Source organism: Lissotriton helveticus, chromosome 5_1 (genome assembly GCF_964261635.1).
Source record: "Lissotriton helveticus chromosome 5_1, aLisHel1.1, whole genome shotgun sequence".
NCBI lineage: Eukaryota > Metazoa > Chordata > Amphibia > Caudata > Salamandridae > Lissotriton > Lissotriton helveticus.
In genome coordinates, this window is record NC_136065.1 from 91,412,500 (window position 1) to 91,438,012 (window position 25,513).

Sequence of the window (25,513 nt, forward strand, 5' to 3'; positions counted from 1 at the left end):
TGCGGCTGCCGAGCAGCATGGCTTGACGCTAGAAAAAAAACGTGGCCTCGCCGCCTCTTCTATATTTATTTTACTCAGTTTCAATCCACTCCATCATTATTTTTTTCCACTTGTGTATTTTCCCTTTGTCTTGGTTAGTCTTAAGTGTAAGTTTCCTTTCCTTTCCTTCTCCGTTTTATGTTTTATTTTCTGTACTTTTCTCCCTTCTCCCTCTAATGAAAAGGAAGCGACAGTGATCAGAGAGGCGCGGCACTGAACACAAACTGAACTAGTTCAGCACATTAGTCACCTCGGGTCGGTGACTGACACTAGAAAAGTGATACATTTTAGTCATATTGAAGAGGCTGCTCTCTCCTTCGGCTGGTAGGCTGCCAGCCAATCCCTGCCTGCCCCATCCTCTACAGCAACCAATGGGGACAGGCAGGCTATCAGCCAATCCGACTCTGCGCTGATATTAGTAGCAATTAATGTGAGACACCGAACTACCAGCCAATCCGAGGCTGTGCTGACCTGCACCAACAACTAAAGGAACCAATGGTAGGCAGGAGACTGTGAGGCAATTCCAGCCCCCGCTAAACTCCGAGAGTGTCTACAGCTCAGTTTTTAACAGGGAGAGAAGTTGGCAAGTGTGTTGCTTCCTGCATTTCTGCATCATGGCGGCAGCAGCTCAGCTCGGGAACCTCAAGGAAGAGGCCACGTGTTCCATCTGTTTGGAATATTTTACTGATCCAGTGATAATTATTGATTGTGGACACAACTTCTGCCGCTCCTGCATCACCCAGAGCTGGGAGGGAAGAGATGGAAACTTCCCCTGTCCAGAATGCAGAGCAGCATCTGCTGAGAAAAACATCCGACCCAACAGACAACTGAGGAACATGGTGGAAATTGCTAAACAAATTCATCTGCCCCCTGTGAAGACCTCAGAGGAGAATCTGTGTGAGAAACACGAAGAGAAGCTGAGGCTGTTCTGTGCAGAGGATCAGAGGATGATATGTTTGGTGTGCCGGGAGTCAAACGAGCATAAAACTCACTCAGAAAGTCCTGTAGAGGTGGTTGCAAAGGAGCACAAGGTGAGTCTGTGGGCAGTCAGGGATCACAGAGTCCCCCTGTGAGCCCCATTGAACAACCTGCAGAGGAGCACATGGTGTGTGTGTTGGGGGGGGGGGGTCCTAGAATTACAAATGAAGGTTACAGGGTATGTTGGTGGAATATCAGGGATCTCAAAGTCACGCTGTGAACCCCATTAAGGAGGCTGCCTGAGAACACGAGCTAATTGTATGGCCCAGACTACAACTAAGACTTTGATTCACTCTACAACAGAAAGCATTTCACTCACACCGAGGCTCCCATCGCTGCATATGGGAACCTCGCCTCACATGGTCCCAAGCACCTCATCCTATAGACCTGGGCCTGACCTGAAGGTACCTGAGCCTGACATCTCTGTGAGGCCCTGCACATGGTAATACTGCGCTGTACACATATTGGCCCAAACATGCATGCTGCACATACATATATTCAGAGGGAGCCGAGATGTGACAAACTATGCAGATTCTGAGGATGGTGTCAGCAGACGCTCTCCTCTCTAAGTTTGAGGCAACATCTACCCCACTCCTGTGTTCAGCTGCCACAAATCTTTAGTAGTTTAATGGGAGGGGGATGCACCCAGGCTAAAAGTAGGTCCACTCTGGGTGTACCTCAATCTCATACCCTGCTGAAGAGCAAAACGCCAGATGTAAAGCTCTTGTCAGGGGACTCGTAGTCCGGATCCCCTGCACGAGAAAATAACCCGGGCAAGGATAGTAAAACAGAAGCAGTTTGTCACATGGACACTGCGCTAACACGTTTGGCCCTACTGTTCACGCCCTCAGTCTGACTGCTGCTATCCTGACATAAACCATGCCTGAGATCCGTGCCTGCTCTCCTGGCTGCCTGTTCCTTGTTGCAGAATCTGCATCAGCATGTTGCCTGCTCTCTCACTAGTCCCACTTGATCCCAGTTGCAGATCTTGTAAAGGGCTGGTGTCTGCTGTCTCTTTCTTGCATGTTGCTTGTCACAGACCCTTAATGAATTTGTTGCCTCTAAAAGAACCGGGTTCCACGTTCTAGACTTACTCTGGAACCCCTGGTCGATGGCTCTTTGTTGCCTGCTTAAAAGTGTAGAGGGGATAAAAACCGTTAGCCAAATATACATTACCTTACCAGTTGCCCATGTTACTAAAGGAACACGGACTCCAATCCAAAGTTTAGTAAATTTCTTGCAAAGCCAAGAACAGTTGAACATACAAACACTCAAAATCAAAAGAGGGAAGAAAGATCAAGATATTTTAATGAGGTTCTACACCCAAGCTCCTCCCAGGGAACAGATCAGTGAATATCAATCTAGGGGTAGTTCCTCCTTAGCCAAAATGGTCGTCAAAGGTTGATCCAAGTGGCCGGTAGTCCTTGCGCATGAAGACCTGAAAGTCAGATACAGTGTCATGCTTCATCATTGGGCACTCCGCGCCAGGCCGGCGCTGGAATGCATGACGGGCCTGGAGGCTCTTTGTCGGAGATCTTTTGATCTGAAGATGCCGTGTAGATAAGTGCAAGTGAGGGAGCTAACTAACCGTGTAACTAGTGGTGCGAGTGAGTGGTGGCTGGCTAAAATAGGCTCTGCTATCCTTAAAGCCAATTTTATAGACCAAGGGTACCACGTCTTGGTAAAAATAATAGTGCTATTGTGTGGTTGTCAAGTACCAGGATAGCTTCTAGTAAAAAGTGGTCAACATGTTTCGTGCCTCTAGAGCCCAGGGATCGCGCAATACTTCATCAGGACCAAACAACACTTGACAACCACAGTTTTTTGCGCTGGTTTATTGGTGTAAACTGTTCTACAAAGTTGGCATTCTGATGCAATCTGTACTGAGGGGTCGATTACGATGTCATTCGCAAACTATTCTGATTGAATCGGTTTCGGAATGGGTTCTGACCGAATTGCATTCTGGGAGTCCATCAGAACGATTAGGATGGTTCCCAACACCGTTCAGTTGGACTCCCATTGACTTCAGTGGGAGCCTATGTTCCGACCAAATACACAGGCTCACTTTGAAGAAAGGGGTGGTTGCGGGAAATCATGAACCCTGTGATGGGTATCACAAGGTGCCTGCCACACTGTGCATGGTTGGAAAGGGGTGACCTATGAGTACCCCCACAGGTCTGATTCGGAGGCCCCCGGCAGAAGGGGGGCTTGCTATGGTCCCCCAAAGTCAGATTCTGACCCGTGTCGGAACAACCGATTCAGAAAAGCTGTCTGAATCCGACATCCGTATTGCTCGGACGGAAGCGTGGTCTGTAGATCTGTACGACTCGGCTCTGAATGACCCGGTTACTCTGAATGCCATTCGGACAGTCCGAACGATTTCCGGGCATCATAATCAGTCATTCGGAAATGTTTTCGAGTCTCTCGGAAACAAGGCTTCCGAATCGGATTTGAACAAATCGAATGCCGTTCAGAACCTTTCCGAATGGCAGCGATCAACCACTGAATCCAATGAATACATTCATATATGCTGCTACAGTTGTCAATTTGAATGCAAGCTGCCTCCCTATAAAACGCTCTGATGCCTTTGGGGCCAAGTTCACCCTTTATAAAACTGCAAGAAATAAAGTCACTAAGGTCTGATATACTTATGCATCAGTGCTAACTGCTTACGCTGCCCACTGCAATATCACATGTAGTCAAATTGGTTAACAGAAATTAGTGGTCTTACCAGGCACTGCATACCTTGGAAGGCTGGTTAACATCAACAAGCAAGCAAGTTTGTGGCAATAACAAACTTTGCAAGGTGCATTTCCACTATGGATATGACCTAACATTTATCCTTATCTTTGTCAGGAGCAAATTTGTTTTTAAGTGGGAATGGGGCAGGAACACTGTCAAAATTACTTGAGGTGTCAGGAGAATGGATTTATTTTTTCACTTTAAAAAAGTGTTTGCAAGTGCTAATACACACTTTATAGCTATTTAGACATGTGTAGTTGTTCTCCACTTACTTTTACATGTTTGAAAATACGTGCAAAGGTGAGTACACTTGTAAAGCTATAATTATCTGAGCATGTTAGAACTCTTTTAGTGCACTCAGCATCAGCACAGCACCACCTGAGCACCACCACTTCACCATCTCATCATCAGTACAGCACCACCTCATCATCAGCACATCACCACCTCATCATCAGCACATCACCACCTCATCAATTCACCACCAGTGCATCACCAGCTCAGCACCAGCGCAGCACCACCTCAACATCAGCACAGCACCACCTCTGCATCAGCGCACACCACCAGCACAGCCCCACCCCAGCCGTTATTCAGCACCAACGCAGCACCACTTTAGCATCAGCGCATCACTTCATCAGCACAGCGCACTTCCTCCGCAGCAGCACAGCCCCAGCTCAGCATCCCTCAGCACCACTTGAGCACCTTTGCAGCCCCACAGCATGGCTCAGCACCACCTCAGCATCAGCACAGCACCATCTCCTGATCAGTGCACCACCACAAGCGCAGCACTACCTCAGCACCAGCGCAGCACCACCTCAATATCAACACAGAACCGCATCAGCACTGCACCACCACCAGTGCAACACCACCTCAGTGCATCACCACAGCACCAACTCAGCACCACCTGAGCGGCAGCTTAGGACGACCTGAGCACCAACGCAGCACCACAACAGCATCACTCAGCCACACCTCAGCACCATCAGCATAGCACCACCTCCGCATCAGTGTACCACTACCAGCACAGCCTACCCCAGCAGTAATTCAGCACCAATGCAGCACCACTTCAGCATCAGTGCAGCACTTCCTCTGCGTGAGCGCAGCATCAGCATAGTCCTAGGATGCTTGTTTCCAGTCCAGGGAGGACATGGCTTGGTAGTTCGGGCTGGACTGTTCCCATGAGGCACAGGGTCAAGTCTGATTTGCATATGGCCATGTCTGAACATGTGTGTGGAGTGCAAACAAACGATGGATTTAGGCCCAGATCTCTGTACTGGGGTGAATGTATGACATTGTTCTGCATTTTGTCCATCAATTGTTGTTTTTGCATTAGTGTTATAATTCAGGTACTATTTTTAATCCTCCATCCTCCCGTTGTTTATGTGCCCCCAACCCGTAAACACAAAAACTGTAACAAACCAACATTAGAACAGACAGGAAGAAGCTGCCAGCATTGCAAGGACAAGAAAACTAGAAGATATTTTTTATGTTAATTCTTTAGGTCGAGCCTAGCGTTGCAGTGCATGTGCTGCTCGCTCTGCGAGGCATACTGTAGTAGGGTTAGATGTTGAAGTGCCATGGAAGCCCCGCCTATATTTTTCATCGGCTGATGTCATTATCCATGGTAAACGCTGGCTTCCGATTCAATATGAGGCTTCTTAGTCCCGCCTTGTTACCGCCCTGTCTCCTTTTGTGACCGCCCATCAGGACTGGATCTTTTACTTACGCCGTTACACGGTCTACTTCATTAGTCGGAAAGCACTATTTTCTTTCAGTCGACTTTGGCAATGACAGCCGCATGTTTATATTTGCATCTTGCTTTCACTTTAACAATAGCTGCCGCCTCACCCCGTAAGTGCTGTGTGGGGTAGCAGCTATTGTTAAAGTGAAAGCAAGATGCAAATATAAACAAGGGGCTGCCGTTGCGCAATTGCTTGTTTTTATTCCAGCTTGTACACAACAAGGAAAAGGCGCCTTCTCCACTTCCTGGCAGGTGCGTCTCATACCAAAGGCCCCAGCCTTGTTTCAACAAACTTGCGGTGCGGTCTGACCACACCAGGCAGGCAGGGACGCTGTGTATTGTTCGTCAACACTCAAACTTACATTTCCTCACTTCTCGGTGAACTTTACAGGCAAAAAAAAGAAAAAAAGGAGAGATGATTCACAGACTGCAGACGAGCATGTGTACTGCCAACAGCCTGCGCATTTCGACCCCCACCAAGACAAACGCAAGATTTTTAAATATAAAACACTGGAAGGAGTGGAAAAGGCAGAGACTCGAATAACCTTCCAACATGTAAGAAGGAGCGCGCCGCGTCACAGCATCTGGAAGGCGAACGTGATAAAAAGGCTGCTGGTGCGTGTGCAAGATACCATTCAAGTTATGTCATGCTACGGTGACTTCAGGGCCAGGGCAGGTTGTTGAATGACAAGTGAATGGCGAGGGCAAGTCAGAGCGTTACTGAGAACAGGCATGCCTTTGGCTGGGCTTTGAAGGCTGTGGAACACTCAGCTGTTCTCACAGGTAGCTGGAATGGCTGCCCTTTTTGTTCACTGAGTCCCCCACCAAACTATGCCCACCCTCACATTCACAGTCTTTACTCCTCCTTGAACGGTTAGAAATGCAACTGATTGTATTTGCCCAAGTAACCACATACTAGGATATTCCATTTTTCATAGAGTGCAACTGCATTTTATATATTCCTGAGAGTCCTTGCATCTTGCCCATATATCTTACGGGCCTCACGCGGAGCAACTTTTTTGCGAGTTGTGGCCTCATGTAGACACCAACAGTATAGACAAGGGGGCAGTTCCGCAATCTCCCTTTAGTGGAGGGGCGAGAAAGGTGCTTGCGGTCAGCCGAGACTTGGGGATTCCGTGAACCCCAGGTAAGAGGCCGATAAGAAGGACTACTGCCAGCTCCGACCGACTCCCCATGATGTAACAAGCCAGGGCGGCGTTACGTGACACGGCCTCCTGGGAGAATGACCATCTGTGGGGCTTGAAGAGTTTAGGTATCACCCCACATGACCCGCCTTCATCACGTCAACTCCCCACGCCCACCTACCTTTATTTCGAACAATTGCAAGTGCTTAAACATGATGGGACGCTTGTATATATCACTATAACATCAGGACAAGCTCATGTGGGAAGTGACTTAAAGTCGCTGATAATATGAAAATAGAAGCGTCCATGAGTGGTGGGTGAGCTATAATCATCAGAAACAAACACTCCAAATGTATTCTCAAACAGCAACAGCCAAAGAGGCTTCTGAAGACGGACGGATTCTCCTCTGCAAAGGAAATAGTTTCCCTTTTGGAACGCCTACGACTTTGGAAACAAGCATTTGCAATGCAATAGGTCTTGCATTCGGAAAGTTTGAGCTATTGGTATTGTAAATGACACATTTTTTATTTATGTTTTGTTTTTGAAAATAGCGAAATTAATAGCTTTGTCATTTACAATGCCAAAAGTTATAATTTTCGCAAATGTGACACCTATAGCATTTGTAATGCAATATGTGTTGTATTTACGTGATTTACATGTATTGATATTACAAATAACAATGGCTTTTAATTTTTTTTAAATCATTAATACTTAAATAAATGTTATTGTAATTTATAATGGCAATAGCTTAAACTTCTGTAAACAACTTTTGGGAAGATTATGTTCAGTGTATTTTATTGTGAAGAAAATCCAAGAACAGAAGTGAAATATTAACATCTTTTTGTGACATTTGTAATAAAGATTGAAACATTGAGAGAACCTATTTGAACCAGTTGTTGTTGAATGGTTGCACAGATTGATGCTGTGGTGGCGCTGAGTAATGTGATGGCGAACGAGTGATGCTGCGGCGTTCAGTGATGCTGTGGTAGCGCATAGTGATGTGGTGCCCCTGAGTTATTCTGTGGTGGTGCTGAGTGATGCTGTATGCTATGCTATGTTTTGTTTTGCAATCCTATGTTTTGTTTTGTTATGCTATACTATGTTTTGCTATCCTAGATTTGATTTGTTATGCTAGGCTGGGTTTTGTTATGCTATGCTATGTTTTGTTATGCTATGCTATGCTATGTTTTGTTGTGTTTGGTATGCTATGCTATGTTTTGCTATGCTATTATATGTTTTGTTTTGCTATGCTATGTTTTGTTGTATTTTCTATGTTTTGTTATGCTATGTGTTGTGTTTTGTTATGCTATGTTTTGTTATGTTATGCTATGTTTTGTTATGTTATGCTATGTTTTGTTATGCTATGCTATGTTTTGTTTTGCTATCCTATGTTTTGCTATGCTATGCTTTGTTATGCTATGCTATGTTTTATTATGATATGCTATGTTTTGTTGTGTTTTATTATGCTATGCTTTGTTTTGCTATGCTATGTTTTGTTATGCTGTGCTATGCTATGTTTTGTTGTGTTTGGTATGCTATGCTATGTTTTGCTATGCTATGCTATTATATGTTTTGTTTTGCTATGCTATGTTTTGTTGTGTTTTGTTAAGCTATGCTGTTTTGTTGTGGTATGTTTTGTTATGCTATGTGTTGTGTTTTGTTATGCTATGCTATGCTATGTTTTGCTATGCTTTGCTATGCTATGCTATGTTTTGTCATGTATGCTTTGTTTTGATGTGTTTTGTTATACTATGCTATGTTTTGTTGTGTGTTGCTGTTTTGTTATGCTATGTTTTGTTATGCTATGCTTTGTTTTGTTATGTTATGCTATGTTTTGTTATGTTATGCTATATTTTGTTCTGCTATGTTTTTAGTGTTTTGTTATGCTATGTTTTGTTATACTATGCTATGTTTTGTTTTGCTATGCTTTGTTATGTTATGCTATGCTTTGTTTTGTTAGGATATGTTTTGTTATGCTATGCTATGTTTTGTTGTGTTTTGTTATGCTATGCTATGTTGTGTTTTGCTATGCTATGTTTTGTTTTGTTAAGCTATGTTTTATTTTGCTATCCTATGCTTTGTTTTGTTATGCTATGTTTTGCTATCCTATGCTTTTTTTGTTATGCTATGCTATGCTGTATTTTGTTATGCTATGCTATGTTTTGTTATGCTATGCTGGTGAGTGTGTGTGAGGGTGTGTGAGGGTGAGTGAGGGTGTGAGGATGTGCGAGGGGGTGTGAGGGTGTGTGAGGGTGAGTGTGAGTGAGGGTGAGAGGGTTGTGAGGTTGAGGGGGGTGAGGGTGAGGGTGTGAGGATGAGGGGGTGTGAGGGTGAATGAGGGTGTGTGATGGTGTGAGTGTGAGGGTGGGTGAGGGTGAGTGAGGGTGTGTGAGGGTGAATAAAGGTGTGTAAGGGTGGGTGAGGGTGTGTGAGGGTGTGTGAGGGTGTGTGAGGGTGGGTGAGGGTGTGATGGTGTGTGAGGGTGTGTGAGAGGGTGTGAGGGTCCGAAGTAAATGGTGGCAGTAGACATTATAAGACAGAGAGAAACACAAATGTTAAGATAACAGTGCTCGAAGGGGTTGTGAGAAGGTGGAAATGGAATTAAAGGAGAAAGAATGAAAAGTTAAGTAGGAATGAGGCCAGAAAGGAGATACAAAGGAGTGGAGTGTGTGGCGGAAACAGGGAAAAGCAGAAAAGAATGAAGATGGATCCGAGAGGGTGCAAGTAGGGTCACATGCGGGAGAAGGAAGACTCGTTGGGAGAGTGTGAAGAAGCTCTCGGCATTGCTGTGGCGGGCGGGGGAGCGCATTCCTTTGTAGTTTGATGCGGGGCGGGGGAGCGGATCCCTTTGAAGTCTGATGCCGTGACTTGTGGTGTTTTGTGCATGCGCCTCGCTCACATGAACTGTACCCAATCCGCAGCAGTTTAGGTAGACTTTTGAAAGCCTCACTATAATCTAAAGCAATGCTGTAGGTTGAGACCTAAAAATGCTCCCAGTAAGGCGGTACGCTGCTCCTTGGAACGCTTGGAACAGGGCATATCAAATACCATACGTGTGACCACAATCCGCCAATTCACGACAGCACAGGCAACATCTACAAGCGAAAATCGACCTTTTTTTTTCAGGAGGAAAATATAAGTTAAATAGGAAAATGTCGAGACCATTTAAAACCCACAAACTAAATCCGAATCTTTGAATAAATATAGTATGGATGCACAATTACAAACTGGGGATTTTTCAGAAAACAAATCGCTGGCCTGTAACTGAACAAGCAAGAGAAAAATAGGAATACATCGCCCTCATATTTGTGAAGCAGATGAGATTGGAAAGCAGATTGCCACCAGCTCAAACTTAGCGCAGCCACGCAGGGCATGCTTTTCTTCTCTTCCAGTTTTAGGAAGCGTGCTGTGTTTGCATGTGGCGAGCAAAGGAGAATGGAGTCCCCGGAGATTTAGACCTCGGCGCGCCCATTGATGCGCTGGGTAATTTTCAACAAGCAGTTCTATCTTTGTGCGTTCACCAATCAATCCAAACGTGACTGTCTCTGTACTAAATTGTGGTCCGTGACAGTATTATTTTAAATGTCTCTTGCCCAAACACTGTAGTCTATTATTATTAAAATTTGAAATCGTTTAAAATTTAATTTTTGAGGCTCTGGATACACTTGAAACCTATATTAGGATAAAGCCTTTTGAAATAGATCGAGAAAAACAAAAGTACATTAGTGCTATTTTAATTCAAGGTATTTCTTCGTTTTATTCTCTCTTAAACTCCCAGTAGAAACGAAATCACGACCAGTGCCTGTTTTAATTATTACTGGTCGAGTCATGCATGATTAAAGTGTTTAAAGGGTAGCCCTTCCCGGTGCTGCGTTCTGGCCCGAGCGCGGCAAGGCTACATTTTATTCCCGATATTTGAAGAAGCCACTGTGGCGGTTGCAGGGTGTGAAAACGCTGCGGGTATCGGTTACTGCAGACAGGGTTCTTATAGTATAGCTCTATCTGAAAAACGGTGTCTGTGCGCTCCTTCTGTACCTCTAACAGTAAATACGGCATATGAGAAGTTGGCCTGGTATATGATGTTCACTATTCTAGTGAGCACCTTGCACCAGTCCAAACAACCCTTATGGTGATAGTTGTAAAGTCAACCTTATAGACCAGCTATCCTAGGGGTAGCATGGACAAAGCAGTCTTAGGCTAAACTCAAGCGGGCATGTGAAGCCAGCTGTTTTACCATATGTAACCCCTTTAATACCAAATGAAAGGACACCACACAGGATATGTATAAAATATATATGTGATTTATTACTAAACAAACCCTCTGAACTCTTTATGAGGTCAGAGGTCTAAGCACAATACAAGATTATCAATTTAAATGCAATAAGTTGCACAAAATACAGTAGGACCCTAGGGGCACGCAAAACCATATACTAAAATAGTGGTATAAGGACCACTACACGGAAAGTGAATAGGCCTAGGGCCTAGAGAATCGCTGGGGTTACACTAAGCTACCAAGAGTTAGGATGCAGGAGACCCATGGGATGCGTGTGCAGTGTCTGAACACACACACAAGTTGCCATAGAGAATGAATGGGAATGTACAAGTTACAAACTAGTTCTTTTAGGGCACTTCTGACTGGACTCGGTGAAAGTTACTTGAAACCTAGACAGTTGGATAGTTGATACCCACAGGAGCACCGAAGTACTCGCGTTACCTCACCCACAGGAAGCGGGTGCATAGGTGTCAAAGTGTGTTGGGTTTCGTTGTCGAATCCTATGGAGCCTGGAAGAAAGATGCTGCAGGCGACCAGAAGAGAAGTGTCCGGGTGGATCCAAGGGTGGATCGAAGATGAAGAGGACCTGAAAGCAGAGGGGACAGAGTCTGGGTCACTAGCCAGTGACCAGGAAGTAAACAGGAAGGAACCAGGCAATGTCGCGAAGCAATCAGGTGCTGATGGGAAGCTTGTCTCTGCAGCCACGTGGACCAGGAGGCGTCGACGACGACCCGGAGTCAGGCACGGACTGTCCCACGAAAGCTCTCGCTGTCAGCGGTGTTGGCTTCAGGATTGGAGTCAACAAGCCTTGGCAGCAAGGTCTGAGGGGCTGCTTCTTTTGAGGGAAGCAAGGGCCGGTCTGGAGCAACCAGACCAGCGGTGTAAATTCGAAGGATCATCGCCAAGATGGCCACTAGCCAACGGGCAAGTGACCGGGCAGACGCGTCGAGCAGGAAAATGCAAGGGGCCCCACGCAGAACTCGTGGAGTGTGCAGGGCTGATCTTTGGTGCAGATGCTGCTCGGGGCTGGGGCTTCTCCATCCCCAATGCACAGCTTCGAGGAGGCCTCGGGTGCTGCACAGTTAGCAGGTCGCAGACTTTTCAAGATGGCCGGTCCCACGTCTCTCGTCGCCTCCACAGGTCTCAGCTTTGCAGGGACTGTGGATCGGGCTGTTGGATGTCTGGGAATCCGGTTATTGTCGGGCTCTATGCTCAGCTCCAGCGGGAGGTGGCGACAAAGTAAGCCGTTGATCGCTGGATGGTGCCTGCTTGTGCAGGGTGGTCACTCCTTGACCACAAGGGAGATTCTTCAGTGGTCTTCTTCAAGTAGATCGTCGAAGATCCAGAGTTTCGTTTCAGAGTTTCAGTCAGGATTAATCTAAACTCTTGGGACTCAGCTCCTACCTATACACCAAATCTAGGGGCTAGATTACCTACTAGGTCCCTCCTATGGGTGGGACCAGCGACGGGGGTGGTTACACCCCTTTCCCTTTGTCCAGTTTCGCGCCAGAGCTGGGGTTGGAGTGCCCCAGCACCGGTTTGAACTGGACTATGCATGGGACTCCTTGTGTGCCCCAGGCAGTGTCTCATTTCTTTCAGCCCTCCCTGCCCCAATACACAAAAGCCTGTCTGGGGTGGTGCTACCACCTCCCAAGGCAGGAAACCTATTGTCCAAGCCTCCCTCGCTGGAAGGACTCCCAGCAGCAGGAGGTCAGACTTGTGTCTGTGGCAGCAGCATCCATTTTGTGATGCTGAGGCTCTGGTTAACTTTAACCGGGAATAGTAGGAACAACATGTCTTCTCCCTCTAGAAGGGTGGAATGCTACCCCCGTCACCAGGACTGGCGAGGGGGCAGTATTCCAAATCGTATGACACCTTATTCGACATGTTTTGATAAAGCCAAACCAGAGTTAGCATCTGACCGCGAGGTTCATAATGCACTTAAGAGTATATGGTATGGCAATATCCTAGCACAGCTATAAGGCCATGGTTCCGAAAGCTGCAGACAGGCTCAGCTCATGCTAGAGCACCATCTCACATAACACCAAGCACTCTGCCTCCAGGGTTGTTAAGGCCTGCCATAGGAGTGACTTATAAGTGTATATGTGTCTAGATATAAGGTTAGATATAGGTATACTATATCTAAAGAAAAGGGTGATTACACCACCTTGCCCCAGCTGAGTGATCAGCCAGTTGTGTCAATTTGGGTGGCCAGCCAGGGGTCGCATAATACATGCTGCAGCCCCTGGTAGGCCTTGGAAGCACCTATGCCCTGGGTACCTATAGTACACTGTACAGGGGCTCATAAGGAGACCCAGTATCTAATTGGAGATGTACCTAGGGTACATGGATTCCATTTTAAAGAGAGAGCAGATAGCCTGGGGCCCTGATTAGCAGGATCCCAGGCCAACTAAGTCGAAAAATAGCTAAACACTAGGCAAAAAATCTGGGGTAACCATAGTCGGGTATCCACCTTCCTACACGGCACATTTCCCACTGCGTGTTGAGCGAGTGTATTTGAGCCTGCACACTCTTCCTTGAACTGCTTTGGCAACTTGAATGCTGCAGGTTATTTCTCCAGAGCCATGTACTCACAGGAAGTGATGCAGCTCTGAAAGTGATGCGCTAGTTGGCATTTGTTCTGGCGCAAGCTGCAGCCATTTGATCAAGGCATTCAAGGCAAAACAGGAAGTAGCGCCTACGGTTGGTGAGAAGGAAGGCCTCTTTTTGACAGATTCTTTCACAAGCGCCAGGGCAAAATGATTAAGTGAAAGAGGTGCTCCCTTTCAGAAGACGGAGAAAAATTCCAGAAAATAAACACAATGTGTAGAGATTACGTAGAGGTTGTGATGGTCGTGTTCAATCACTAAAGCAGCAGATTACACGTGGAAACATGGGTCCCTGGTGCTTTTTTTTTTATTTTTGAAAAAGAACATATTTTCACAAACATGCTTGTGTGTATATGTATGTAGTCTAAATAAAGACGCGACACCTTCATAAAACGCACGCTCAAACTAACCCACAGGCTTATTTGTTATGAATTCATCTGGCAGCACAAACTGGCGGAATCCCTCTGTAACAAGAAAAGCAGACATCAGAGGAAGGGTGGGAGGGAACGAGCATATGGGGTGTGAGCGATAACGAAAGTTAATTGTTGTAAGAGGGGGAGCAGGAAGTGAGGCAAGCGCGCGCTGGCGAAAGCAGTCTGCTGCTTTCAAGTCCGATGCCAGATGCCAGCTTCGCGCTTGAATGCCTCACATGCACTGACCATAAACCGCATTCCAAAGGTCTTCAGGAGCATTTTCTGGTGCCCCATACTAAATCTCTCGCATAGCGATCTCTTAACAGCGATAGCTAGGCTCGACCTAAAAAAGTGTTGCGCTACAGTCTGTTTTTTTTTTAATGATTTCTGACATGCACTCCGTTTAGCCATATCCAGAGTAACCCACTCTGAGGTCTGCCAGTGACCCCTGGAGGCCTTTGCAAACATTGTTGGCGGGGGTGCAACCACTCACTCGCAGGAATGAGCTCCTTTTACAAGAGTTCGTTACCGGCCCCACCAGAGTGCTGATTCCGCACCTCTCACTGTATGTGAGCCCCTTCCAGCGCCTCTTGAGTGGATGGGGTGCTGGCATGAAGCGCTTTCACTGCGCTCAGGCCTAGTCTATGGAGTGCAGTCGAGTAAAACACTTCTGCTCCATCGTGCTTGGTCTGGGCCTAATTTATTACTAATTGAGTGTAGGGGCCCAAAGTATTTTTCAGGAGCCCACTAGCGGTGCTGCAGGGAGCCGGGCCGATGAATTACCAAGGATGCCCAGATAGGGCGTCCGGACGTCCTGGAATGGCTAGGACAGTCCCAAGTTGTCATCATCTGTCCCCCTAATATTACCAAACACATTGCCTGAAACCTAAATACACACTGTATAAGTGTTTTGCAGGGTATGCAGTCTCCCATATCCTGCAAAACACGTATACAGTGTGCCTTAACAAGTTCAAAACAATACCAATAGCTCAAAATCTCGCAATTGCGAGACCTATTGCATTGTAAATGCTTGGTTTTTAATAGGGTTGTTCAGTTGTACATAATGTTTTCTTAGTAATATGTAAGATAACAAAAATGCTTTTAACACATTTTTATTATAACTTTTCAACGTGCTACACAGCTGCCACCCTGCTCTACAACGCAGCTTAAAGACATTGGAAAAGCCAATAGCTCTGGCTAAACATTTATAAGGGCCCAAAGGCGAGACGTATTGGCTATGTCAATGCTTGTTACATTCAGATTCTCACTTTTTACTTTCAGATTCCCCCCTTAATTCTCACTTTTTACTTTCAGACTCCCCCTTATTCTCGCTTTTATTTCCGCTTGCTCTTTAACCTCCATTCTTCCATTTCAGATCCCTCTTGGCCTTCCTGCCTCACAGTCACCACGCCCTGCGCCTCCCCTCCCCCCGCCCAGGTAACCTACTTAATGGAGGCCGCAGCACTGTCCAATTGAGCAGGTTCTCTGGGCCGCTCTCACATGCTCCCTCACATTGCACGCTTCAGCTCGTACCATTGTATTGCCTCTTCAGTTTTCCCCCTGCTTAACTCTCACTCTTACTTTTCAGATCTCCCCTTATTCTTGCTTTTATGTCCTCTTTTTTTTTGCAAATATTTTTTTATTGCAGCAAGATCAGAAAAGCATACAGTATATTCAACCCTCTCTCCTTGGTTCTCAGTTGATGTGTCGCCCCCTCACCCCAGTATCACACAGCCATTCAGCTCACATCCCGGAGGTTGAGCGGCAATATCACGGTGGGAATAGAAATTGCGCTGGAGCATTCTGCTTATGTCCATAGCCACCAAGCGGGTGAGGAATGGCAGGGCTGCTTTTGGTCCTAACATTCCCTTATCCCTGTCCCAAGTCCAGTTAAACCAGGAGTCACTTTTCACCCAACTTGAACAAACCCCCCCCTCCCCCGCAACACCCTCATCCCCACCTACCCCTCCACCCTCGTCCAGGACCACCCCTATCCGCCCTCCCGCCCCCGCCCAGGCCCCCCTCCCCCCCAGGCGTGCCAGAGTATCACCTAATCAAATTCTCAATCCCATCAACCAGACCAGATCCGGAACATAGCACCAGGATTTATCAGCGACCATTCGTAAGTCCTCACAATGGAACGCAAAGGTAGGGAAGCAGCAAATCAGGCCTAAGCCGTCCCCCTGTCTGGTGGGTGCTCCGCCGGAGCCGGACTTTGTACCGGGGAGTCCTCCTCTTCCATGTCCATGAGCGTGAGACCTAGGACCATCCCCTCCCACGCCCTGGCTCTCTCCAGTGCTGTGTCGTTGCCTATCCTGAGCGCGGCCCGCAGACGAAGCTCACCCTCACATCTAGCCCATTTATGCAGCTCAGCCTTCCAGCGCCCTACCACGGGGCCCCGTGACGCCTTCCATTGGGACGTGATGGCCCGCTTCGCCAGGATGAGCCCCAAGTCCAGAAACTTGCTAGTGACTTTGTTTTTTGATGTGTGTGGGAACCAGTGTAATATGCAATGCGCCATGGTGAGTTGCAGGTCCCTCTCCGTCACCTCCCTTAGAACCTCCACTACTTCCTCCCAAAAGGGCCCCAGCTCAGGACAGGACCAGAACATGTGTTGGAAGTCGGCGGGATCTGCCGGGCAACGCGGGCAGGACGCCGGGTGGGCCGGGAAGTACTTATGCAATTTGTCAGGGGTCAGGTAGGCCCTATGCAGGACATAAAAGTGCACCAGCTGGAACCTCGCGTTGCGCGTGCCATTCCGGGTCCCCTCCAGTATGCCCTTCCATGCCTCCTCGGGGATCTCAGTCGCCAAATCAGCCTCCCATTTCGCCTTCAAGGCCATCAGTGGAGCGACGGATTCCGAGACCATGCGACGAGACAGGCACGTGACAGCCTTGACCGTCCCCATCATCATCACGATGTACTGGCAGCCCAGGGACAATGGCGGCTCCGACATGCCCGTTCCCCAGTGTTTGCGGATCGCCGCCGTTAGAGCCGCATGCAGGAGGAAGTCCCTGCCCGCCAGCTCAAAGCGGTCCTGGAGGAGATCGAAGGGCAACATCGCCCCGTTTTCGTACAGGTCACCCATGGATGACAGCCCCTGCTGATCCCATCCGTCTAGCCCGCGCCACGAGCCCCCGTGCGGAAGTGCCCCGCAGAGTCCAAGAGGGATCTCAGGTGCGTACGGAACCGCAATACCGCATCTCCGGCGATATCTGTTCCAGCATTTTCGGGCCGTCGCAAACTCCTGAGTGAGGTGGAAATCCCCCATCGGTAGTCCCAGGACGATCCGGGACAACACCTGGACCGGACCCGCCGGTTCTCCCGATCCGTCCGCCCCTCTCCTGGCCCGTGCTACCCACTGCGTCAGCCACTGCAGCTGCGCCGCCAAGTAGTAGAGCTCGTAGTCCGGCACTGCCAGTCCGCCGTCCGCTCTAGGGCGGAGAAGTGTAGCATGGGCCACTCTGCGCCTGCCCGCCCCCCACAGAAAGCCGATGACCATCGATCGCAGCCGCTGAAAGTAGCTCGCCGGGATCCAGATCGGGAGGGTCCCGAAGAAGTAAAGCAAACGCGGTAGGGTCACCATCTTTAGTAGCGCCACCCTCCCCATGAGTGATAACGGGAGCGTGCCCCAAAAGTCGAAGTTCCCTTTAGTATGCCTGATCGCCAACCCGATATTCCCCTCAAGGATATCGGCCCTGTCATGGAAGATCGAGGTGCCAAGGTACCGTAGGCTTCTCTCTTCCCCAGTCACGCCCTCCGTAGCTTGCGGGCATGCTCTCCGCGGGCGGGCCGGGAATAGGTGGGACTTCGCCCAGTTCACACGGAGGCCCGAGATACTGCTCAGCGATTGCAGGAGAGTCTTAGAACCACGCAGGGAGTCCGCCGAGTCCGCCAGGAACATCAGCAGATCATCTGCGTATAATGCGATGTGGTGTACTTGGCCATAGACGTCCAGTCCCTGATACGCCCGGCCCATCCGGGCTCGTGCTGCAAGGGGTTCGACAGCCAAGGCAAATAGCAAGGGGGAAAGAGGGCATCCCTGACGGGTGCCCCTGCCCACCCTGCACATCTCAGAGATAACCCTCCCTGTCCTGACTCTCGCCGCCGCGTTCTGGTAGAGCAGCGTCGTCCAATCTACGAAGCCTTCACCAAGGCCCAGCGTTCGTAAAACATGGAAGAGATAAGGCCATTCCAGGCTGTCAAATGCCTTCTCCATATCGACAGCAAACACCACCGCCTCGTCACCGTCATAGGTGTCGGCCTCTAGAATATGCAAGAGTCGTCGCACATTAAGCGCCGTATTGCGGGCCGGGATGAAACCCGACTGGTCCGCATGTACCAGCATGGGCATGTGAGGGAGCAATCGCGTCGCCAAGATCTTGCTCAGAATCTTGTAGTCCAGGTTAAGCATGGACAGTGGGCGGTACGCCGATCTGTCCCATGGTTGCTTGCCCGGCTTCAGTAGGGGGACAATCAACGCCTCCCTCGTGGTCTCGGGGAGACAGCCCAATCGTTTCGACTCATTGTACAGCCACGTCAGCCGGGGCGCAAGGAGATCTACGTAGGTGAGATAGAATTCCATAGGGAATCCGTCAGTGCCCGGCGTCTTATTCCTTGCCATGCTCTTGATGGCGACCCGCACCTCTCTCTCCGCGATCTTGTCCCCGAGTCGTTTCGCGTCCTCCTCACCCAGTTCCGGCAGGTCGAGACCCTCCATAAAGGTCTGGAACTCCACCAACGAAGGGAGGACCCTGCTGCGGTAGAGTTCCGTGTAGTAGTCGTAGAACAACGCGTTGATCCCCTGCTGGTCGAATCTCGCCGCCCCCGCGTGGTCCCTGAGCTCAAGGATGACCGAGCTCCGACGGGCTGGGTTGGTCAGCCAGGCCAGGAGGGCCCCTGATTTGTCGCGTTCCGAGTGCGCTCGCGTGAGGTAGGCTTTGCAGTCAAAGCACCGGAGGCGCTCCACCGATGCCGCCGCCGCCTCTCGCGCCCCCAGCAGGGCCTCGTGAGTGTCCGGCCGCTCAGGCCTCGCCCTCTCCAGTCTCCGCAGGGTCTCGTCCTCTTTCCCAATTTCTTCCAGTAACGTTCTCCGCACTCCCGATGACGTCGCAATGCACTGGCCTCGTAACACCGATTTGAACGCGTCCCATTCCGTCGCAGCTGACCCCGCCGTGCCCGCATTCACCTGGAAATACTCATCGATGCCTGATGCAATTGTGGTCCGGAAGAGCTGATCGTCCAGTGCCTCAGGGCGTAGTTTCCAAGCCGGAATCCTCGGGCGGATTTGCGACCAGCGCAGCCGCACGAGAAGCGGGTTGTGGTCAGAGATCGAGCGCGTGAGATACTCACTGTGGCTCACTTCCGCATGCACGTCCTGTGAGTACAGGAAGGCATCAATGCGGACGTGTAACTCGTGGAGACCGGCGAAGAATGAGTAGTCCCTGTCCGATGGGTGGTTAGCCCTCCAAGAGTCGACCAGTCCCCACCGGCGCTGCCAGGCGGAGCGCGCAAGTGCAAGTCTACCAGCTGGTGCAAGCTGTAGGGGGGGTGGGATCTGTCCAGGGCAATGTCGGCCACACTGTTAAAGTCGCCGCCCAGGAGCAAGGGCTCCACTAAGAACTGGGCTAGTTTTCTGGACAGAAGTGAGAGGAAAGCAGGTTGGTCCACATTCGGAGCGTACAAACAACCCAGGTTAAGGTCCCTCCCGTCCAGCTTGCCTCGCACCATTATGTATCTCCCCTCTGGGTCAATTACCTGTTGTGTACACTGGAAGGGTACCCCCGCCCGTATCCAGATGGCCACCCCCTAGCATAGGCAGAGTAGCCAGTGTGAAAGACCTGCCCCCTCCAGCGCCGCTGCAGTGCCCTCCCCTCTTTATCCAGCAGATGCGTTTCCTGAAGGAAGGCGATGTGAATGCCCCGCCTGACCAGATAGGAGTGGATCTTATGACGCCTATGCATCGAGTGCATCCCCCTTACGTTCCACGTGAGACATTTATAGCCTAAGTCGGATCCCATGGTAGAGTCCACCATACCCTAATCACCTTCTCAGCAACCCCTCCAGCACGCCTAGGCCCCACCCTCGTCCCCCCCCCCAACTTGTATGATCAACCTACCCCAACTCCCACTCCCCCGGACAGACAACCAACATGGAAACCCCATCCAAACTCAAGTATCAAAAAGCGTATCACTACAAAATAGGGCTGGAGTGGCAGCGATGCCGGCTCCAGACAGGCCCGAAGTCCCCCGCCCCCGCCCCACCTCCCCCAGCAACAAACAGGAGAGGTCCCCCGACTCTCCCCGTCCCCAAGGTCTCAGTAAGAAGTCCCGGGGGGCATCCGCACTCCACCGCACAGCGTCCTTGAGCGGCCCCCCTCCGCCCGCGTATCCCAGTACCTTACTTATGTGATCAGTGTCCCACGAACCATCTCAGCCCAGGATACCATCCGCAGTCTGGGGAGTCACAACCGGCAGGTCTGTCTCTGATAACTCGTGCCCACTGCTGGAGCCAGGGCTGGGAGCGCTGGCCTTCGACTGCTCCGATGCGCTACTGGAGGGGCTGGCGTCTCCCTGGCTGATGGCCGCCACTGCCTGCACCGCCTTGGCTCGTTCCTGTTGCCAGCCCGATGGGGAGCCAGATCGTCTCGTCGGCGGCGTCTCCGTGGAGTGTCTCCTGGGAGGGGTCTGTGGCGCGTGGTCCGTGCCCGACTCCCCTCTTGCATCCAGCCAGCTCCAAGCCTCCCGTGGTGTCAGGAAAAAGTGGGTGTGCTCTCCAGCGACCACCCGCAGCCGCGCCGGGAACATTATAGCGTAGGGCAGTTGTAACGATCTCAATTTCCTCTTGACCGCCAGGAAGGAGGCCCGTTGCTTTTGCACATCTCTGGTGAAGTCCGGAAAGACCATGATCCTACTGTTGTCGATTCTCAGGTCCGGGATGTCTCTCACTCTCCGCAGGATATGGTCTCTGTCTCTGAAGTGCAGGAGACGCAGTACAATCGGTCGCGGAGGCGCCCCCGGTTTGGGGGGACGCGCAGGGACCCTGTGTGCACGTTCAATGGCAAAGAACGTCGAAAGTCCCTCCGGGGCCACCTCAGATCGCAGCCAGCCCTCCAGGTAGGCGACCGCGTCCCGCCCCTCCGCTTTTTCGGGGACCCCCACGAGGCGGAAATTATTGCGCCGAGAGCGCCCTTCACTGTCCTCAGCTCGGAGCTCTAGCACCCGTACCTTCTGCGCCATTTCCGCCAGCGATGTCTTTAGCTCCGCCACGTCCCCTGGCAAACTTTTCAGGGTACCCTCGGAAGTCGCTACCCGCTCCTTCAGCTTTCTGTGGTCATCCTTCAGCAGGGTCAGGTCCGACCCAATGGTGTCCATGCGCTTCTCAAGAGCCTCCCGCGACGCCACAATCGCCTGCATTATGTCCCCCAGGGAGGGGTCCCGCGGGTGGGACGGACTCCCGGCCCCCGCCCCCGGCGGGACGTCGTCAACAGGGTGCCCCGGGTCGTCCAGCCTCAGGGCCTCGAAGCCCTTCTTCCTGCTGCCACGTGTCATTCTGGCGGGCAGCTAGTGTTGCGTGCCCCGCAGCGGACGCCGATGTTCCCGCTCTCTGCCCCTGGTCCGCCTCAAGCCCGTCGCCCACTCCGATCTCTGGGCCCGCGCCTCGTGGGGACCAGTCCGTGAAGTTGTCCAAGTGCCAGGGCTCGTTCCACCAGGGTCGTGGGGCACAAGTGTCCCGGGTCTGGGCACCTGGCGAGGCTCCCGCGTCCAGAAGGCTCAGGCAGGGTGTGCGCCTATGAGCCCCAGTCCCAATGCGGCACGCTGGTCTCGGGCGTCTCCGGGCAGGTAGGCGCTCCCTCCCGTCTGCAGAGTCAGTGCCTCGTGGGGGCGGGCAGCCAGCCCCTCACCCCCTGCTCTCCTCGCTGTCGTCGCTCGTGCGTCGCCCACCCACCTGTGGCGCAGGCTCCCCGGCAGTTCCACCACCAGGAAGGCGGATCAGGTGCTCCGCGCAGACCCAGAGCTCCACGCAGTCCCAGTGGCTCCGCAATCAGTCGCCAAGTCGGTCACAGTGTCCCAGCCGGCGCCATCTTAGGGTCAGGCAGGGTGGGTGGCCGTCTCCCGTCCTGCAGCTCCCTTCGCGAGGGTGCCAGCCAGTACCCCTCACCTCCGCCTGTTCTCCGGGGTCTCCGCCTGCAATCGGTCAGTCACCACAGCGTCAGGGGGCTCCTCTTCGCCTCCCGAGCTCCGTCACCAGGCGCGTCAGGGCAGGACGGCAGCCGCCATTTTGGGCGCTCTCTTCCCCGGGTGCCGCGCTCGCCGCTCAAAGTACGGCGGGGGCAGTTACAGAGGCCCCCAGACCTCCAGAGTCTCCCTGCGCGTCCCTGATGCCCTCTTGAGCACCCTTGGGGGGTCGGAGTGCGAGCCGGGGCACAGGATATGTGGTGGTGTGAGGCGGGCACGGAGGAGCTCCGGAGTCCCGCTTCCAACTACATCGGCGCCTTAACCACGCCCCCTTGCTTTTATGTCCTCTTGCTGTTTAACTTCCATTCTTCCTTTTCCAAGAACCCCAGGAAGATTGACACTCTGCAACAAAGGCCTGATCTGCTGAGAACAACGGCTCTGTCCAAACATATCTGCTCCAAGGACTCCGGATCCAGATGGATTTACGACTCTTGCACCTCTCTGCACCTATCGCCCACGGCCCGAGTCTGAATGGCTCATCTGTCCTGTGAAGTCTCCCCATCGATCCTAAACTCTTCTGTGGCTGACCTCTCCTGGACTTTACAAAGTTTCCTGCAGCCTCTTCACGAAGGGTCCCCATGACCGCGATGGGCTCCAGTACAGAAAACCCAAAACCAAAAGGCACCCCAACATTCTCAGCCCTCCGGCTTTAGGGAGCCCCACTGATTGTGTCCAGCAACTCTCCAGCTTACCGACCCAGCCAATGATCACCTTCGTTGAGCCTCATGGTCAAAGCCTGAAAACTCTTTGTGCGACCAAGATTCCAAATTGAAACACATTGGGCACCCAGCGCTGATTTGCTCCCAGCTTCCCCTGTGTGGTGGTATAGCTTTGGTGCTGGCTTGTGGCCACCCCTGTGCTGATCTTAACCCCTGGGGCCTTTACCCTGAAACCGCAGGTACTTACCTGCAAACCGTGCCTCTTTCAGGTGCACCCAGCCGCCATTGTTTTCCATTGGGCACAATGACCTCTGCAGTCAGCCTCCCCGTGCTGCTGGTGGTGCAGTACTTACCTTAAACCGAACATTGCCCAGTGTTGGGCGAAACCCCTGAGAACTAAGAGAGTAAGTTGTGTACTTACCTGCTAATGCATATAACTGTTTTCCTTCCGTAGGACTGCATAACCGTTTCAATCTATTGCATACAAAAGTCTATCTTGTACTACTGCAAAGTTCTATCATTTTCAATCCAATAGAAAGTATTTCTAGTTACTCTAAAGCATTGGTTACTGCCTTGCAAAAGAATTCACACTGCATTTCAAAAGTATTGCTACTTTTTAAAACTGTTAGTTTCCTGCAATTGAGGTTTCTAGGTTCTAAAATAAAATTACAAAGTAATAATTTTGATACAACAACAATTGGTCTGCATTCAGTCATTGAGTGTGTGTATGAGCCCTTGATTGGGTGAATACAATAAATGCTTAACACAGAACTCTGATAAGCCTAACTGCTCTTGGCTTGGGAGTCCGGGCTGGACTGTTCCCATGAGGCACAGGGTCAAGACTGATTTGCATATGGCTGTGTCTGAATTGAGGTTGCAGAGTGAGCTAAAGAACGGTGATGGATTCAACCCAGATCTGTGACTGGGGGGGAGTGTCTGAAAAGTTTCAGCGCTCCGTCCATCATCTCCTTGTGTAAGCCTAACTGTTCAACCACACTACCACAAATAGAGCTTGTAGTATTATCTGCTTAAGCCTCTCTAAGCCCCAGGGGGTCCACTGTACTCTCTGTACACTGTTCCTTACTTTGACATAGTGTATACAGAGCTAGATTCCTACACACACCCTCCCAGGACCTCTGCAACTCCCTCTCTGTGTTTTCATAACAAAACCGTCTATGACCACTAATCACCTCTAGACATCATCAACACTCTCCCCACCAACAAAGAACACAACACAGCAACAATCACTACATGATACACTCTCCCAACACAGACCACCACCACCATCATGTGCTCCATAAACTCAGAAGCACCCAAAGGCCCTTGTCCCCACCATTTGTTCAACAAAGCAATCAACTCTATCAGCCAGGAGCTCACCATCATCCTCAACACCTCCATCGCGTCAGCATACTTTCCAGCAGCCTGGAAGCAGACGTAGGTAAAACCCCTCCTAAAAATACCCTCTGCAGATCTGGAAGATCTCAAGAACTACTGAGCAATCACCCTACTACCCTTTCCAGCCAAAGTCCTAGAAAAAGCAAAACATCCAACTTGCCAACCATTTGGAAACCAACAAACTCTTGGACCCCCCTCAATCAGAATTTCCACGATAACCACAGCACGGAAATAAACGATGCCAGTTCAAACTCCTCACCCACACCTGCAAACCCCTCCACAACACTGGACGAACCTACCTCAACCACAGAGTAAACTTCCACCAACCCACCAGATAACTATGCTCCACATCCCTCTATGTTGCCCACACTCCACGCAACCTCAGAAGTAGAAGCCGCGGCCACTCCTTCTCCCACTTGGCCGCCAAGCACTGGAGCGACTTCCTCTCCAACTCCAAACAGCCCCAACCATTCAGAAGTTCAGGAAGAAGCTTACAACCTGGCTATTCTGCAGATCGCCCTGAGCAGCAGCACTCCGCCCCCCCCATGCCCTCCACCCCACAGAGCCTGGATACTCTCACGGGTGATAATCAGCACTCTATAAATCTGCTTTGATAAATCAGCTTTCATGTCTGCGCTCCCTCTCGCTGTCTGTTTCATGTCTTCTACTGTGTATGGTGCCTGCTGTCTGTTCTCTCTCACAGACCCTGTATGATGTGTGCCAGTTCTCTTACTGTGACTGTCCTCCATCACAGGCCCTGTATGAGGCTGGCGTCTGCTTTCCTGATATGACTGTATGTTCTCTGTGGCAAACCCTGTATAGGGCTCATGTTTGCTCTCACGTTGGCCTTGTCTGTCTGTTCTCCATCAGGGATCCTGTAAGAGGCTGGTAACTACTCTTTGCCTATGACTGTTCTCTTTCACAGACCATGTACACATTTGGTGCCTGCTGTCTCATTTCCGTTGTCTTTTTTCAGTTACAGACCCTATATGGGACTGGTGCCTGCTCTCTGGGTGTGTATGTCTGTTCTCTATCACAAGCCCTGTCTTGGGTTGGGGCCTGTACCTTTCCTGTGTCTTTTTCCTATCACAGACTGTGATCATTTCTTTGTTTGGGACTGGCACCTGTAAGGTCCTGATATGGTTAATCAGTTAATGGCATGTAGATGTAACATATTCAAGAACAAAATGGATATGTGTGACCACAATTTACAGTCTGGACATCTCTCATTGGTACTTACAGTCTCAATATATATGGGCAGTACTTACAGTCTGGATACAAAGCACTG

General features: G+C 50.4%; 1 protein-coding gene across 1 annotated transcript in view; it reads left to right on the forward strand.

Moving 5' to 3' along the window:
• Positions 1-523: 523 nt before the first annotated feature.
• Positions 524-25,513, forward strand: part of LOC144754198 (E3 ubiquitin-protein ligase TRIM39-like) — a 159,238-nt gene continuing 134,248 nt past the window's right edge. The window contains exon 1 of the mRNA XM_078641783.1: positions 524-1,070. Coding sequence (XP_078497909.1) covers positions 654-1,070 — 417 coding nt within the window. The 5' untranslated portion in view covers positions 524-653. The remainder of the gene's footprint in view (positions 1,071-25,513) is intronic.